This window comes from Salvelinus sp. IW2-2015, unplaced genomic scaffold, assembly GCF_002910315.2.
Source record: "Salvelinus sp. IW2-2015 unplaced genomic scaffold, ASM291031v2 Un_scaffold2408, whole genome shotgun sequence".
In the NCBI taxonomy this organism is placed as follows: Eukaryota; Metazoa; Chordata; class Actinopteri; order Salmoniformes; family Salmonidae; genus Salvelinus; species Salvelinus sp. IW2-2015.
Genome location: NW_019943729.1, coordinates 14739 through 33082, shown reverse-complemented (window position 1 = coordinate 33082; position 18344 = coordinate 14739). Strand labels below are relative to the sequence as shown.

At 48.1% G+C, this 18344-nt stretch overlaps 1 protein-coding gene across 1 annotated transcript; it reads left to right on the top strand.

Moving 5' to 3' along the window:
- The first annotated feature begins 204 nt into the window (after nucleotides 1-204).
- txndc11 (thioredoxin domain containing 11) lies at nucleotides 205-17839 on the top strand. Its single transcript, XM_070440313.1, is given in 22 exon segments — nucleotides 205-608; nucleotides 2577-2793; nucleotides 3462-3559; nucleotides 6334-6377; nucleotides 6380-6461; nucleotides 6559-6566; nucleotides 7466-7558; nucleotides 7929-8041; nucleotides 9217-9420; nucleotides 9691-9921; nucleotides 9923-10093; nucleotides 10095-10229; nucleotides 10232-10280; nucleotides 10283-10309; nucleotides 10312-10474; nucleotides 10675-10694; nucleotides 12063-12083; nucleotides 13981-14141; nucleotides 14663-14775; nucleotides 15221-15276; nucleotides 15279-15300; nucleotides 16268-17839. Coding segments are annotated over 22 exon segments (2703 nt in total). The 5' UTR covers nucleotides 205-483; the 3' UTR covers nucleotides 16818-17839.
- The last annotated feature ends 505 nt before the right edge of the window (nucleotides 17840-18344 follow it).

The window sequence follows — 18344 nt, the reverse complement described above, 5'->3', positions numbered from 1 at the left end:
TGCGGTTTTGCAGTTTGAGAGACAATCTGACAATAACGAAGCAATTCATAACACGAAACCTTACAAAACAACCCCTTTACTTTTACGATGCAATACGTATCCCTTTAGAACTATAAGCAATGAAGTAAATTCATACTTTAAGACACTTTTATTCTGATTGCCTATTTGACGAACTACTACTACAATAAATACGAACGATTCTACTTTTCAGATTTGACCGATTACTTCGCGACGCTCCCTTGACGTGGAGTAGCGTCATTGCGGAAGTAGCTAAGTCTACGTGGGGAAGGAAGGTTGGCTTGTTCGTGTTTGAACTAAACTCTACCTAAAACACGATAAATGTGCAACCTACGGAACCTACAATAACCCTACCGCGCCTCGCCAAGTCTTCATCCAACCTCCCCGCCCGCCCACTAGCTGAATGGCCTTGTACCGCCAGGGCGTGTAGATCCGATGGGAGGGCTAGCCGGGTAGTTCCCTGTAATGCTTCGGTGGCTGCGGKAGTCTCTTAGGCAGGTGTCTAGTCTGATGGCCCGGAGACCAGCGCTTGTCTGCGGGGCGATACTGCTGAGCGTCCTGCTGCTACTGGCCGTTACATTTACCTGCAGGTAGGTAACATCGTTGTGATGGTTGGTAATCTACCGGAAGTTATCCGTGGTTTTCAGTGACAAACCCCCAGGCATTTCACAGTMTTGTTGTGGCCCTGAACAAGCTCACCTGATTSACAAGGGCTTGATGATTCGTTGACAAGTTGAATCAGGTGTGRTAGCTCTGGACTAGATCAAATACATGGAACAACTGGGGGTCCCCGAGGAGAGGTAAACCCCCCTGATCTAGCTATCTGTCCAGCCAACTGCTGGTTAACGTTACAACTGCAGCCTGTGTACTAATAGCTAATAGTTATGGTTAGCCATCAGATCCGACCTGATTGATTACAACTGCAGCCTGTGTGCTAATAGCTAATAGTTATGGTTAGCCATCAGATCCGACCTGATTGATTACAACTGCAGCCTGTGTGCTAATAGTTAACAGTTATGGTTAGCCATCAGATCCGATTGGTTACAACTGCACTAGGGTCGAACAGCATTGCTGTGTAGATTAACACACCACGGAGTCGGTGCGAGATATGGCTCGGGAAAATGTACCTCAATCCAGGCATTAGAAATGCGTTGTGCTCCTAATTGTCCCAGTTGAGAAGATGCTAGTTTTAAGCGGTTGTTCAATCTGCTTGGTATAACAGTTGGAATAATGGGACATTTTAAAATACAACTCTCAATACAACTAATTTCTCATCCCTGGATTGAGGTACGTTTTCCGATCCACGTCTCTCACCGGCTTAATCTACAGAAGAATGCTGTCTGACCCTCGTGCAGCTGTAAGCAAGCGGGTCGGATCTGCTGGTTAACTTTTATAGGTAGAGAACAGTCTAGGCTAACTCACCTGCAGTGTGTTTGATGTGGAAATCAGAGGCTCATTGGTTGGATATCTACCTAGACATGTAACTTCAGCCTTTGTTTGGGTCGCTAGTGGTGTCGTAGATCCAACAGTGACGTGTTCAGTGTGCGTCCTAATCTAGACAGCTGTTTAGGGTCCGTTTTCTATTAAACATTGCAGTGCAGCTTGCTAGATCACTGTGTCTACGTTCTGTTCATAAACACTGGACCCATAGCCTACAGTGGGAGGCCATCATTGTTGTCTTTTGTTTGTCCGTATTGCCTGTCTCATGTCCTGCTGCTTGTCGTCAGAGACTGACTGTCTGCCAGTCGCCTGTCTCATGTCCTGCTGCTTGTCATCAGAGACTGACTGTCTGCCAGTCGCCCTGTCTCATGTCCTACTGCTTGTCGTCAGAGACTGACTGTCTGCCAGTCGCCTGTCTCATGTCCTGCTGCTTGTCGTCAGAACTGACTGTCTGCCAGTCGCTGTCTCATGTCCTGCTGCTTGTCGTCAGAGACTGATGTCTGCCAGTCGCCTGTTTCATGTCCTACTGCTTGTCGTCAGAGACTGACTGTCTGCCAGTCGCCTGTTTCATTGTCCTACTGCTTGTCGTCAGAGACTGACTGTCTGCCAGTCGCCTGTCTCATGTCCTACTGCTTGTCGTCAGAGACTGACTGTCTGCCAGTCGGCCTGTTCTCATGTGCTCCCTACTGCTTGTCGTCAGAGACTGACTGTCTGCCAGTCGCCTGTCTCATGTCCTACTGCTTGTCGTCAGAGACTGACTGTCTGCCGTGTCCTCCTGTACTTCTAGCAGTTGTCAGAGATTCTGTCTTCAGGCTGTCAGACATACTTATGGTCCTAGGAGATATAAATATTGTTTCTCCCGTGGGAGCCCCGGGTTCATATCACTTATGGTCCTAGGAGACTTAAATGMTCATTTAGACTGAGTGGTTCTGGATGGACTGACATGTTAGAATGAGGAAAGACTAGAGAAGACTCAATGTATGTTGTTACACACAGCTTGTTTCAAGACGAGACAAATGATAAACTACTTGTATAGAAGTCATTCCTGTCTCTTCCTAGCGTCTTTCTCTCCCTCTTCTKCGGCACCCACCCCCTTCCACCCCTCTTCTCCCTCCTAGCCGGGCTAAGAATGTGGTTGCGTCGGCGCGTCCCCCGGTGAGGTTCTTCTCTGCCGAGGCCCCTGTGGTGGACCTGTACCTGGGCCAGCTGGAGCAGGTGGAGAGGCTGAGGGGCGCGGCAGAGGTGTCCGTCATCTTCTTCTACGCTCCCTGGTGTGCTCACTCCATCGCCGCTCGCCACGAGGTCCAGGAGGTCGCACGGAGGCTGGTCAAACAGGTACACACACACACACACACACACACGCACATACACACGCAGGAACGCACTCATGCAGGAACGTACACACACACACGCAGGAACACATACACACGCAAGAACACACACACACACACACACACATACACGCTCACATTCCATCGCCACTCGCCAAGAGGTCGCCCAGGGGCTGGCCAGACAGGCAGGGAACTGCACATTGTGGACTGGCTTATAGTGCTGAGGGATGGTTCAGAACAGGGTTGTGTTCATTAGTCACAGACCGTTGCAAAATGTTTGGCCTGTTGCAAAACCTTTTTCAATGGAAACTGTCTACTGCTCAGGAAGCAAACAGGGTGGGACCTACTTGAATTTGTTGTATAGAAACTTGTTTTCATTGGAAAATGTTTTCCATTTGGAGGAAGTGYTTTCTGTTGCTAAATGTTTTGCAACAGACCAAATGTTTTTGCAACGGTTTTCAACTAATGAATACACCCCTGGTCTATTGCACAGCTACAGTATGGTGCTATATAGTCTGGGTGCCAGTCTGTTTCTACTGTAGACAGCACAACTCGATACACCTCAGAGTTACTYTATTAAATGATGAAGCTGTTTATAAACGTGACTCCTTGTCTGTGCAGGTGGTGTGCTGTGGTCTTATTCTGTCTCTGCTGTCTGCACTGTTTGTACAGGTGCAGTTTGTGGCAGTGAACTGTTGGTGGAGCCAGGGGAAATGCAGGAAACAGAAGAGCTTCTACCAATACCCTGTCATCCACCTGTTCTACAAGAGGTAAAGGAGATAGAGTCTAGTTGCTCTATATCTATACCCTGTCTAGTTGCTCTATATCTATACCCTGTCATCTACCTGTTCCACTGGAAGGTAAGGAGTAGCGTTCTAGTTGCTCTATATCTTACCCTGTCATCTACCTTTCTAGTGCAGTTAAATTAGATACAGTCTAGTTGTTTTATATCTATACCCTGTCATCTACCTGTTCTAGTGCAGTTAAATGAGATACAGTCTAGTTGCCTCTATATCTATACCCTGTCTAGTTGCTCTATATCTATACCCTGTCATCTACCTGTTCCACTGGAGGTAAAGAAGAGAGCCTATCAACTTTGTATCTTGTTTGGTTGTTACTGTCATTGTGATAATATTCTGTTGTGTCCTTGATGAAGTATTATTCCCCCACTGTCCATGTAATCTTCATTCTGATCTAAAGGCTGACTCTAAATGGGCCTCCTACTCTGACAGGCCCGATACATAGAACCTGTTGATCTGTCTGACTCTAAATGGGCCTCCACTCTGACATGCCTGATACATAGAACCTGTTGTATCAGGTTCTAAATGGGCCCTCCTACTCTGACATGCCTGATACATAGAACCTGTTGTATCAGGTTCTAAAGGGCCCTCTACTCTGACAGGCCCGATACATAAAACTGTTGTATCTGGTTCTAAATGGGCCCTCTTACTTCTGACATGTCTGATACATAGAACCTGTTGTATCTGACTTAAATGGGCCCTCCTACTCTGACAGGCCGATACATAGAACCTGTTGTATCTGTCTGTCCCCTGTCTGACTCTAAATGGGCCTCCTACTCTGACATGCCTGATCACTAAGAACCTGTTGTATCTGGTTCTTAATGGGCCCTCCTACCTGACATGCCTGATACATAGAACCTGTTGTATCTGACTCTAAATGGGCCTCCTACTTCGACATGCCTGATACATAGAACCTGTTGTATCTGATCTAAATGGGCCCTCCTACTCTGACATGCCCGATACATAGAACCTGTTGTATCTGACTCTAAATGGGCCCTCCTACTCTGACATGCCTGATACATAGGACCTGTTGTATCTGACTCTAAATGGCCCTCCTACTCTGACATGCCTGATACATAGAAACTGTTGTATCTGTCTGTCCCCTGTCTGACTCTAAATGGGCCCTCCTACTCTGACATGCCTGATACATAGAGACCTGTTGTATCTGGTTCTAAATGGGCCCTCCTACTCTGACATGCCCGATACATAGAACCTGTTGTATCTGACTCTTAAATGGGCCCTCCTACTCTGACATGCCCGATACATAGAACTGTTGTATCTGACTCTAAATGGCCCTCCTACTCTGACATGCCGATACATAGAACCTGTTGTATCTGACTCTAAATGGGCCCTCCTACTCTGACATGCCCGATACATAGAACCTGTTGTATCTGACTCTAAATGGGCCCTCCTACTCTGACATGCCCGATACATAGAACCTGTTGTTATCTGTCTGTCCCCTGTCTGAATCTAAATGGCCCTCCTACTCTGACATGCCTGATACATAGAACCTGTTGTATCTGTCTGTCCCCTGTCTGAATCTAAATGGGCCCTCCTACTCTGACATGCCTGATACATAGAACCTGTTGTATCTGGTTCTAAATGGCCCTCCTACTCTGACATGCCTGATACATAGAACCTGTTGTATCTGTCTGTCCCTGTCTGACTCTAAATGGGCCTCCTACTCTGACATGCCTGATACATAGAACCTGTTGTATCTGGTTCTAAATGGGCCCTCTACTCTGACATGCCGATACATAGAACCTGTTGTATCTGACTCTAAATGGGCCCTCCTACTCTGACATGCCCGATACAGAACCTGTTGTATCTGACTCTAAATGGGCCTCCTACTCTGACATGCCCGATACATAGAACCTGTTGTATCTGACTCTAAATGGGCCTCCTACTCTGACAGCCCGATACATAGAACCTGTTGTATCTGACTCTAAATGGGCCCTCCTACTCTGACATGCCCGATACATAGAACCTGTTGTATCTGTCTGTCCCCTGTCTGAATCTAAATGGGCCTCCTACTCTGACATGCCTGATACATAGAACCTGTTGTATCTGTTCCCCTGTCTGAATCTAAATGGCCCTCCTACTCTGACATGCCTGATACATAGAACCTGTTGTATCTGTTCTAAATGGCCCTCCTACTCTGACATGCCTGATACATAGAACTGTTGTATCTGTCTGTCCCCTGTCTGAATCTAAAGGGCCCTCCTACTCTGACATGCTGATACATAGAACCTGTTGTATCTGGTTCTAAAATGGGCCCTCCTACTCTGACATGCCTGATACATAGAACCTGTTGTATCTGTCTTGTCCCCTGTTCTGACTCTAAAAGTGGCCCTCCTACTCTGACATGCCTGATACATAGAACCTGTTGTATCTGGTTCTAAATGGGCCTCCTACTCTGACATGCCTGATACATAGAACCTGTTGTATCTGGTTCTAAATGGCCCTCCTACTCTGACATGCTGATCATAGAACCTGTTGTATCTGACTCTAAATGGGCCCTCCTACTCTGACATGCCTGATACATAGAACCTGTTGTATCTGGTTCTAAATGGCCCTCCTACTCTGACATGCCTGATACATAACTGTGTATTGACTCTAAATGGGCCTCCTACTCTGACATGCCTGATACATAGACCTGTTGTATCTGTTCTAAATGGGCCTCCTACTCTGACAGGCCTGATACATAGAACCGTTGTATCTGTCTGTCCCTGTCTGTCTCTGAGGTTTGGCCCTATAGAATACAAAGGTCCGTTCACGGCTTCCTATGTAGGAGGTTCATCCTGAGAGTCATCACCCACTGACCTACCTACCATTCACGAGCCACACTACAAGACTTCCTGTCTATCATGAGGTATGAGGGGAGGGGGAGATGGGGGGGAGGGGGAGATGGGTGGTTTGATGCTGAAGGGAATAAGGAGATGGGTAGAGCAGGGAAACAGATATGAGAGGAATGAGTGTCTTGCTCTGGGTGTTATGTTCTGTTGTTAGAGAGAAAGACAGAGTTCTATGTAACAATGAGTGTTATGCTCTGGTGTTATGTTCTGTTGTTAGAGAGAAAGACAGAGTTTATGTAACAATGAGTGTTATGCTCTGGTGTGTTTTCTGTTGTTAGAGAGAAAGACAGAGTTCTATGTAACAATGAGTGTCTTGCTCTGGGTGTTATTTCTGTTGAGAGAAGACAGAGTTCTATGTAACAATGAGTGTCTTGCTCTGGTGTTATGTTCTGTTGTTAGAGAGAAATACAGAGTTCTATGTAACAATGAGTGTTTTGCTCTGGGTGTTATGTTCTGTTGTTAGAGAGAAAGACAGAGTTCTATGTAACAATGAAGTGACAATATCTGAAATGGACCCTGTTCCCTTTGTCGTGTGCTACAGGGTTCTATGGTTAACAGTAGACACTATATAGGGAAACGCGCATTTGTGAGGTCCGCTAGGTGTGTGTACCTGTGGGTCAGGTTGTAGTGTACGGTATGGTGGAGAGGTGCTGAGGAGCTGCTTAGCCAGTTCTTGTTTAATCCGTTCTGTAGTGCCTCTGTCTCTCACAACAGAGAGCCTGGTTTGTTTTGCTAGCAGGGTTTTAGCCTGTAGATATGACCTGGATAAAGATGAGTCTTTATCACATGGCTGACTGCTTCTACTGTTCTATGACCCTGTGATGTCACAGTACCTTTCCCATAATGCCCAGGTTGAACAGATATCCTGTTTGGAGGATTCACAGAATCAGGAGGGAATAAACAGGAAATCCAGAATCCTCTAACCAAGGTTTCTGGGAAAACCTTTGAATTTTGAGGAAGTTACTGGATTTTGCAACCCAAGTCACGTGTTTCTTGTCTGTTCTCCTCTCCTGCCTCCCAGCGGGGGTAGTGGGTTATTTCCAGTTCAACTCTTCTCCTCAGCCTCCCGGCTACATCACATACCTCTCCTCAGCTCTGCAGGCCTGAGAGAGAGGTAAGCTAACTGCTACAGTTAATGGTTAACTCCCTAAAGCCCTGAAGAGAGGTAACCTAAACATTAACATCCATGTTGTCCCAATACTTTACAATTATTACATTTCTGGATTTCCTCTCCTTGACGGGAGATGGATAAATGTAAGTCCTCTAATCCAGTGTCTCTTTCATAACCGCTACTCACTGGGTTTTGCTGCTGGAGTAGAATGTCATAGCCATTGAAATAGATGAGATAGACCAGACTTGGAGGTTTTGCCCATAGCAAGGCCTGTTCTACTCATTCTAGTTCTGTGACCTATAGAAATGATTAGTGGGCAAACCTGCATGAATAAAAGATGAATGAAAGTGTGTTTTGCTGTTCCCCGCTGCAGACTTCCGTAGTGCGGTGCGTTTTGGGGTGGTGACCAGTAGACAGGTGGCCGAGTCCATCTCCGTCAGAGATGACCAGACCGTCTACCATGCATCGACACTTCAACTCACATTGGTCCAGTCCACACACACACACACACCACACCTGTCTACTGACACTTCAACTCCTCATTGGTCAGTCAACACAGCACCACACCCCTGTCTACTGACACTTCAACTCCTCATTGGTCAGTCAAAACACAACACACCCTGTTTACTGACACTTCAACTCCTCATTGGTCAGTCAACACACACCACCCCTGTCTACTGACACTTCAACTCCTCATTGGTCAGTCACACACACACCCCTGTCTACTGACACTTCAACTCCTCATTGGTCAGTAACACACGCCACACCCTGTCTACTGACACTTCAACTCCTCATTGGTCAGTCAACACACACACACCCCTGTCTACTGACACTTCAACTCCTCATTGGTCAGTCAACACACACCCACCCCTGTCTACTGACACTTCAACTCCTCATTGGTCAGTCAACACACGCCCACACCCCTGTCTACTGACACTTCAACTCCTCATTGGTCAGTCAACACACACACCCACCCCTGTCTACTGACACTTTAACTACTCACTGCTCAGTGATGATGTCATCAGCACATGACAAACAGACTTGTCAGGGCCCAGAGTTTCTCGCAGTATCGCATTAGTGGAAACCAAGACTGTTCTCAGGGCAGACCTGGTTGTAGATAGATATGTTCGAGTCGCGTCGGGGACAATTTTAGCATTTTTAGCTAACCCTAAACCTTTTCTTAACCTTAACCGAATTCTACTAGCCCTCAACATTAATTATCCTAACCTGCCACGTTAATTACCCTAACCTGCCACGTTAATTACCCTAACCTGCCACGTTAATTACCCTAACCTGCTGGGAAAGGTCACTTCTGCTAGTGAGCACCAGCAGGCCAGCCCTGAGAGCAGTCTTTTTTTCCTCTAATGCGATACAGTGACTTTCTCCTGGTCGGGTCAAATGTTCAGGAAAAACTCCTGGTACTGTCATTTGTTTCAAAGGAGGTTTAGTTCTACCTTTCTGTCTCCCCGTCTCCACCGTCTCTCCCCCGTCTCCTCCCTCTCTCCCCTGTCTCCTCCCATCCCCTCTCTCCCCCGTCTCCTCCCTCTCTTCCCCGTCTCTCCCGTCTCCTCCCTCTCTCCCCTGTCTCCTCCCATCCCCTCTCTCCTCCCTCTCTTCTGCGTCTCCTCCCTCTTTCCCTTGCCTCCTCCCTCCCCCCTCAGATTTTCCCCAGTTGGGAGCGTAACTTCACCTCTGAAGGCATTTGTTCCTGGGTCTTTGAGCACCGCGAGACCGTCCTCCAATGGCTGGCGCCGACTGGTGCTAAGTCCCGCCTCCTGGAGCAGGAACTGACCAAAGGCCCTGCCCTCCTGCTCTTCCTGCCCCACAATCCCCTGGGGCTCGTCCCCGACCTGCTGCTGACGCAGGTGAGTCACCACGACAACAACGACGACCCTTACAAACAACAACCACTACTACAACTTACAATTAAAAAATAAATACATTTTACTATAACACTTAATATTTTGATGTGATGAAGAAAAAAACACGTCTCGAGAACATCATTATGAATTGTTCTATCTAGATGGATTTAGTTAGATTAGATGACTTTAGATCTCTGAAGAATGAGAATTTCTAAATCTCTCAATTTTTATATCCACATTAATTGAACTCTTTCGACCCCCTCCCCTTCTTAGATTGCAGACGTTGCGGGTTCGCTACCATTTCCTGTAGCGACTTCCCTCACCACCACCACCACCCTCTGACCACTCCTACTTACAGTGGACCCTCCCAGCCCTGTCCCCCCTCTCTGCTGCCTCTCAGTGGTTCTGCCCAGGCCACACCCCCTCCTAGGCTCCACCTCCAGGGTGTGTGAGCTTTGTCTCAACCAGTCCCAGTCCAACCCGGGTCGCTCTCCCCTCTGCACCTTTCCCCTCCCAGACATCAGGTGGTGCTGCCGTGCTCCAGTCCTACCTCAGACGATGCTGCCTACCTGTTGCTGTGACGGCAACGGCAACGGACGTTGCCTGTAGTAACATCCTGAGTAGCTACAGCCCGTCGTCAGGTCGCTACAGTGCCTGTTGTAGAACTGCTGCGACAGCTAGGGGTTTCCCTGCCCCCACAGCAGGGACTAGGGTAGACAACGAGGTGTCGGGACACCCCCCCCTCACCATCCTCCTCCCAGGACTCCTCCCCGTCCTCCCAGGACCAGGAAGTGGGCGGGATTAAAGGGGCTGAAGGTGTCGGACAAATAAGACGCTCAGGTTCTACATCCTGGACTCCGCCCTCCATGGCCGCTGGCGGTGCGTCTCGGGCGCTAGGCAACAACGAGATGGGTGGCGGTGGCTGGGGATTAGGAAGGTTGCTAGGCAACCAGGACCGGTGATGGCGCACGGTCGTTGCGACCATCGTGAACCTGAAGGATGAGGTGAACTACCGTTCTGGACCACAGAGGAAACCGCTACTGTTACAGAGTCACTGGTAGGACTGGGTCAACTAGCTACGTTACAGAGTCACTGGGAAGTTACTGGGTCAACAGCTACTGTTACAGAGTCACTGGTAAGACTGGGGAGTTACTGGGTCAACTAGCTACTGTTACAGAGTCACTGGGTAAGACTGGGGAGTTACTGGGTCAACTAGCTACTGTTACAGAGTCACTGGGTAAGACTGGGTCAAACTAGCCACTGTTACAGAGTCACTGGTAAGACTGGGGAGTTACTGCGGTCAACTATCTACTGTTACAAGTCACTGGGTAAGACTGGGGCGGTTACTGGGGTCAACTAGCTACTGGTTACAGAGCCTCTGGGTGAGACTGGGGAGTTACTGGGTCAACTAGCTACTGTTACAGAGCCTTGGTAAGACTGGGTCAACTAGCTACTGTTACAGAGTCACTGGGTAAGACTGGGGAGTACTGGGTCAACTAGCTACTGTTACAGAGTCACTCTGGGTAAGACTGGGGAGTTACTGGGTCATAGCTACTGTTACAGTGAGTTCACTGGGTTAAGACTGGGGAGTACTGGGTCAACGAGCTCCTGTTACAGAGTCACTGGGTAAGACTGGGTCAACTAGCGACTGTTACAGAGTCACTGGGTTAAGAACTGGGGAGTTACTGGGTAGGACTGGGGAGTTACTGGGTTAGACTGGGGAGTCACTGGGTTAGACTGGGGAGTTACTGGTTAGACTGGGGAGTTACTGGGTTAGACTGGGGAGTTACTGGGTTTAGACTGGGAGTTTACTGGGTTAGACTGGGGAGTTACTGGGTTAGATGCGGGGGGTTACTGGGTTAGACTGGGAGTTACTTGGTTAGACTGGGAGTTACTGGGTTAGACGTGGGGAGTTACTTGGGTTAGACTGGGAGTTACTGGTTAGACTGGGGGAGTTACTGGGTTAGACTGGGGAGTTTACTGGGTTAGACTGGGGAGTTACTGGGGAGTTACTGGGTAAAGACTGGGGAGTTACTGGGTAAGACTGGGGAGTTACCTGGGTTAGACTGGGGAGTTACTGGGTTAGACTGGGGACAGTTACTGGGGGAGTTTACTGTGGTAGGGAGTACGTGGGGAAGTTACTGGGAGACTGGGAGTTACTGGTAGACTGGGGAGTTACTGGGTTAACGGGAGTGACTGGTTAGACTGGGAGTTACTGGGTTAGACTGGGGAGTTACTGGGTTAGACTGGGGACGTACTGGGGTGAGTAAACTGGGAGTATGGTTGAGCACTGGTAAGACTGGGGAGTTACTGGGTTCAACTAGCTACTGTTACAGAGTACTGGGTTAAGGGGATGGGAGGACTGGGTCATAGCACTGTTAAGAGTCATGGGTTAACTGGGTGAGTTACTGGGTCATAGTACGTTACAGAGTCACGGGTAGACTGGAGAGTTACTGGGTCAACTAGCTACTGTTACAGGAATCACTGGGTAGACTGGGTCAACTAGCACTGTTACAGAGTCACTGGGGAGTTACTGGTCAACTAGCTACTGTTACAGAGTCAACTGGAAGACTGGGGAGTTACTGGGTCAACTAGCTACTGTTACAGAGTCACTGGGTAAGACTGGGGAGTTACTGGTCAACTAGCTACTGTTACAGAGTCACTGGGTAAGACTGGGTCAACTAGCCACTGTTACAGAGTCACTGGTTAAGGACTGGGGAGTTACTGGGTCTAGAACTAGCTCCTGTTACAGAGTATACTGGATAAGGACGGGAGTACTGGGTTAGACTGGGGAGTTACTGGGTTAGACTGGGGATGGTACTGGGTTAGACTGGGAGTTACTGGGTTAGACTGGGAGTTACGGTTAGACTGGGAGTTACTGGGTTAGACTGGGAGTTACTGGGTTAGACTGGGGAAGTTACTGTGAGACTGGGGAGTCTACTGGGTTAGACTGGGGAGTTACTGGTGTTAGACTGGGGGAGTTACTGGGTTAGACTGGGTGTTACTGGGTTTAGACTGGGGGGTTACTGGGTTAAGACTGGGGAGTTTACTGTGGTTAGACTGGGGGAGTTACTGGTGTAGACTGGGGAGTTACTGGGTTTAGACTGGGGAGTACTGGGTTAGACTGGGGAGTTACTGGTTAGACTGGGGGAGTTACTGGGTTAGACTGGGACCTTACTGGGGTAAGAACTGGGGAGTTACTGGTAAAGACTGGGACGGTTACTGCGGTAAGACTGGGTATACTGGGTAAGACTGGGGAGTTACTGGGTTAAAGACTGGGGATTACTGGTTAGACTGGGGAGTTACTGGGTTACTGGGAGTACTGTTAGACTGGGAGTTACTGGGTTAGACTGGGAGTTACTGAAGGTTAGACTGGGGAGTTACTGGGTAGACTGGGGAGTTACTGGGTTAGTACTGGGGAGTTACTTGGGTAAAGACTGAGGCGAGTACTAAGGACTGGGTACTGGTAAGACTGGGAGTTACTGGGGTAAGACTGGGGAGTTACTGGGTAGACTGGCTTCGGGGTAGACTGGGGTACTGGTTAGACTGGGGAGTTACTGGGTTAGACTGGTGGACGGTTAGACTGGGTGTTACTGGGATTAGACTGGGGGAGGTACTGGGTTAAGAACTTGGGGTGTTACTGGGTTTAGACTGGGGAGTTACTGGTGTAGACTGGGAGTGTTACTGGGTTAGACTGGGTGTACTGGTAACTGGGAGTTTTACTGGGTTAGACTGGGGTGTTACTGGCGTTAGGGACGGAATGGGAGTTACTGGGTTTAGGACTGGGGAGTTACTGGGTTAGACTGGGGTGTTACTGGAGTTAGGACTGGGAGTTACTGGGTTAGACTGGAGTTTACTGGGTTAGACTGGGGTGTTACTGATTAGGACTGGGAGTTACTGGTTAGACTGGGAAGTTTACTTGGTTAGACTGGGGAGTTACTGGATTAGACTGTGGGGAGTTACTGGATTAGACTGGGGAGAGTTACTGGGTTAGACTGGGGAGTTACTGGATTAGACTGGGGTGTTACTGGATTAGACTGGGGAGTTACTGGGTTAGCTGGGAAGTTTACTGTAGACTGGGGACGAGTTACTGGGTTAGACTGGGAGTACGGTCTAGACTGGGAGTTAACTGGGTAGACTGGGGAGTTACTGGTTAGACTGGGTGTTTACTGGATAGACTGGGGAGTACTGGGTTAGACTGGGGAGTTAGTGACTCGAGTTACTGGTAGACTGGGGAGTTACTGGATTAGACTGGGGACGTTTACTGGGTTAGACTGGGGAGTTACTGGATTAGACTGGGATTACCACACTATTAGTTGGAAACAGACCTGGATTTAAATAAACCATTTTGAAGTCATTTAAAATTCTGCAGCTGCTTGGTTGAGCTTGCCTGGCTACATGGACCAATAGAAATTGTCCTGAAACTGCAAACCCCACCCATCTGGTACTCCAGGCAGGCTAAAGCAAAGTATTTGAAAGATTTCTAATAGTATTTGAACCCAGGTCAGGTCTAGGGAAAGTAGCCAGCTTTACCCATGTGTGTGTGTCTTCTTGCCCCTCCAGAGTTGTTCATCAGGAACTTCAGCACCCCCCACAGCCCACTGCAGAGACGGCCTGGTGGGGAAGAGAGAGGAGGAGGAGGAGGAGGAGAGGCCCCAGAAGAGACCCCTCATCTCAGAGCTGACCACCTCCTCTTCCTTAGTACTGTCATGGATCCTCACAGGGTGGGTGAGAGAGAGGAGAGCCAGGGAGAGGGAGGGAGGAGGAGAAATGAGAGAGAAAAAGGAGGGGAGGAGGAGCAGGAGAGAGGGGAGAGGAAGGAGAGAGAGGGGAGAGGAGCAGGAGAGAGGAGGAGGAGGAGCAGGAGAGAGGGGGAGGAGGAGCAGGAGAGAGGGAGAGGGAGGAGCAGGAGAGAGAGAGAGGGGAAGGAGAGGAGCAGGAGAGAGGGAGGAGAGGTGCAGGAGAGAGGGAGGAGGAGGAGCAGGAGAGAGGGGAGGAGGAGAGAGGGGAGGAGGGGAGGAGCAGGAGAGGGAGGAGAGAGGGAGAGGGTGGGTGGTCCTCACCCCCACCTCGCACTGGTTTAACATCATAATAAGTGTTTGATTTGACATGTTTATGTGTAGTAGTTCAGTTTAGACTGGTTTCTGGTTTGTAGAATGGACTGTGGTTAGGGCTGTAAAACTGCTATGGTAATGGCTTTAATTCGTGAATGTGATAAAGGACTATTTTACGTGTGGTTCTCCAGGATGTGCTGCTGTTCTACTACAGTCAAGTTGGTGGCTACTGCTCTGTTCTAAACCACGTCATCATCCAGCTGGCTAGAATGTTCCATGGGAACAGCACCGTCACCATCGCCAGTAGGGCTGCTGGCTACTTGGGTGACTGGCAGCTTGGGTGCTGGCTGACTGGTTGACTGACTGACTGGTTGGCTGGCTGGTTGACTGACTGGTTGGCTGGCTGGTTGGGACTGGACTGTTGGTTGGCGGGTTGACTGACTGGTTGACTGAACTGGTTGACTGGCTGGTTGGCTGGCTGTCTGGCTGGCTGGTTGACTGGCTGGTTGACTGGCTGACTGGTTGGTTGGCTGGCTGGTTGACTGACTGGTTGACTGACTGGTTGGCTGGCCGACTGGCTGGTGGCTGGACTGGCTGGGGGGGGAGTTGTTTCTATTTTGTGACGTAGTGCTGAATTGGGTTGTTGATTGGTTTCTGTTTTATTGAGCTTTTTTACATTCCATTGATATTCAACTGTTAAACTTCCTGTAGTAACAGGATGTGACGTCATACTGTGCTCTGTGTGTTAGGGTGAACGTGGCGCGTAACGACCTGCCGTGGGAGTTCATGGTGGATCACTTCCCCTCTGCCTCCTCTTCCCCAGACACAGGTGACAGAACACATACCGCATGTACATGACCTGCTTAGACTGTTGTTGAATACACTTTCTCTTTTATGAACAAGACCTTTGTGAATACGCTGTTCTCTTTGTACTTGAAAAGACCTGTTGTTGAATACCGTTCTCTTTGTCTGAACAGACCTGTTGTTGAATACCTGTTGTCTTTGTACTGAACAAGACCTGTTGTTGAATACCTGTTTCTCTTTGTACTGAACAAGACCTGTTGTCGGATACCCTGTCCTCTTTGTACTGAACAAGACCCTGTTGTTGGAATACCCTGTTCTCTTTTTCTGAACAAGACCTGTTGTTGAAACCTGTTTTCTTTGTACTGAACAAGACCTGTTGTTGAATACCCTGTTCTCTTTGTTCTGAACAAGACCTGTTGTTGAATACCTGTTTCTTTGTACTGAACAAGACCTGTTGTTGAATACCCTGTTCTCTTTGTTCTGAACAAGACCTGTTGTTGAATACCCTGTTCTCTTTGTACTGAACAAGACCTGTTGTCGAATACCCTGTTCTCTTTGTACTGAACAAGACCTGTTGTTGAATACCCTGTTTCTCTTTGTTCTAAACAGACCTGTTGTTGAATACCCTGTTCTCTTTGTACTGAACAAGACCTGTTGTTGAATACCCTGTTCTCTTTGTACTGAACAAGACCTGTTGTTGAATACCCTGTTCTCTTTGTACTGAACAAGACCTGTTGTTGATACCCTTTCTCTTTGTACTGAACAAGACCGTTGTTGAATACCCTGTTCTCTTTGTTCTAAACAAACCTGTTGTTGAATACCCTGTTCTCTTTTACTGAACAAGACCTGCTGTTGAATACCCTCTTCTTTTGTACTGAACAAGACCTGTGGCTTTGATTCACTAATATGGAAAGATATCCCACAGCCTCTCATGCCTCATTTAGTTAGACTAACTAGTCTTATGTTACTTCCTGACTCTCTTCGTCTCTTAGGAAACACCTGTCCGTCAAGTTCCCGGAGGACACGCCCATCACTCTCCCCACCCTATTACGCTTCATCCTGAAGCACTGCGACTCCGCCCACCAGCCAATGAAAGCAGACGGATCAGACCCTAAACCTCACGTGTCTCCTCAAGGCGGAGTTCCGCGCTCCTACAGAGAAGTCCAGACATTACATCGTGCACGCCAGCGCCTCTCCAACCAACTGGCCCAGCTATGGCGAGACAACCGGCGGTTATCCTTCGACGCCGTGGCCCTGGAGACCCACAATGCACTGCTGCAGTCCCAGAATGGCGAGCTGCAGCGTGAGAGGCTGAGCCTAGTGGAGCAACACAAGGAGAAGAGTCGTCAGTTAGGGGAGGCGGTCAGGAGACTACAGGAACTAGCAGACGCATCAGAGAACCTTCTCACTGAGAATACACTGCTGAGGGTTTTACTGGGAGCCCTGAGAGCCAGGGAGACAGAGACGGGGGAGGAGGAGGAGGAGGAGACAGGGGAGGAGGAGGAGGAGACAGGGGAGGAGAGGAGTTATATGGCCTCTTGACAGGGGAGGAGAATATACTGCTGAGGGTTTTACTGGGAGCCCTGAGAGCCAGGGAGACAGAGACGGGGGAGGAGGAGGAGGAGGAGGAGAGGAATTATATGGCCTCTTGATGGAGAAGGGTCATGCCAAGTAGTGCTGTTAGAACGGAATCCGAGGAAGAGGAAACAGAGCTGATGAATCACAGCCTCCTGACACCCCCCCCCCTAGAAGAAAGAGGAGGATACTATGGGGGGGGCCCTGACAGATGGCACGAGTAGAGGAGGAAGGAGACCAGAGGAATCACAGCTTCATAATTCTCTCCTAGTGGAAMGAGGGAACACGACAGAGACAGCAGCTTTATAACCATGTACCATAGGATGTCCTTGGGGACCAGAGAGAGACGGGAGAGAAAGAAAGGAGATGATACTACAGAAAGTGCAGAGGAACAAAATAACTGTAAAATGTGTTGTTGATGACGTCTTTAAGCGCCGGACTTAGAATGTGTGGAACACTCTAGAATGTCCAATCATAATGCTAACTCTAGAATCCATAAGGGTTAGTGGTTCCGMGAGAAGGTTCTACCCAGTGAGGTCAGAGKGAAGCGACCAGGCCCTGTCACAGAGAGACACAAATGCATGTCAAGTGGGCAGTCGGTGACATGGAACTAAAAGAAATGGAATAAGATGAACACGATGAACACTAGAAATACGTCCCAAATGGCACCCTATTCTCTATGTATTGCTAGTCTAGCTAATAGGGTCCCATTTGGGGCATAACCCTAGGTGAATTTAGTAGTGTTGTCTTCTGAAGCCTTCTTCTTGGTTTTTGGTTGGTTTTTATTTTCCAAGGAGCACCAAGTGATTTCTCCATAGAGAATGTGTATTTAGTTTTTTGTTTCTTTTGTTAAATGTATCTATTTTTACAAGAATCGCWAAAAAATACGTCTATTTCTATGTAACGTTAATTCAGGTATAAGGAAGATGCAGCTGTTTTACATGTAAAATATTGCACAGATTTTTACTGATTAAAATGTTGTAATTTAATTAACCGCGTTGTGAACTATTTGTTATCTTCAGACTCTGGCTCACAGTTAGAATCGAGATGCATTGGCCTTCACCCGACTGCCAATAGGATTGCTGGTTGGTATTTGTGGAAAAATCACCCTGATTAACTCTTTAGTCATATCACAGTTTACCTATTTGCTTATAGTTTGCCTACACCTAGTGACCTGCTTTTTAAATTATATGAACAAAAAATATTCAATTTTATTTGGAACGGCAAGCCAGATAAAATTAAAAGTGCCTATTTATATAACGAATATGAATTTCGGAGTGCAGAAATGATTAAATATTAAAGCATTAGACCTCTCACTAAAGGCATCAGTCATACAAAAGTTATACTTAAATCCAAACTGGTTCTCTAGTAAATTGGTACGAATGTCTCATCCTATGTTCAAAGGGCCTTTTCCCCTTTATTCAGATTACACCTGCTCACTTTCGGTTGTTTGACAAGGAAATAATCTCCAAAATATCTTAATTTTTTTAAACA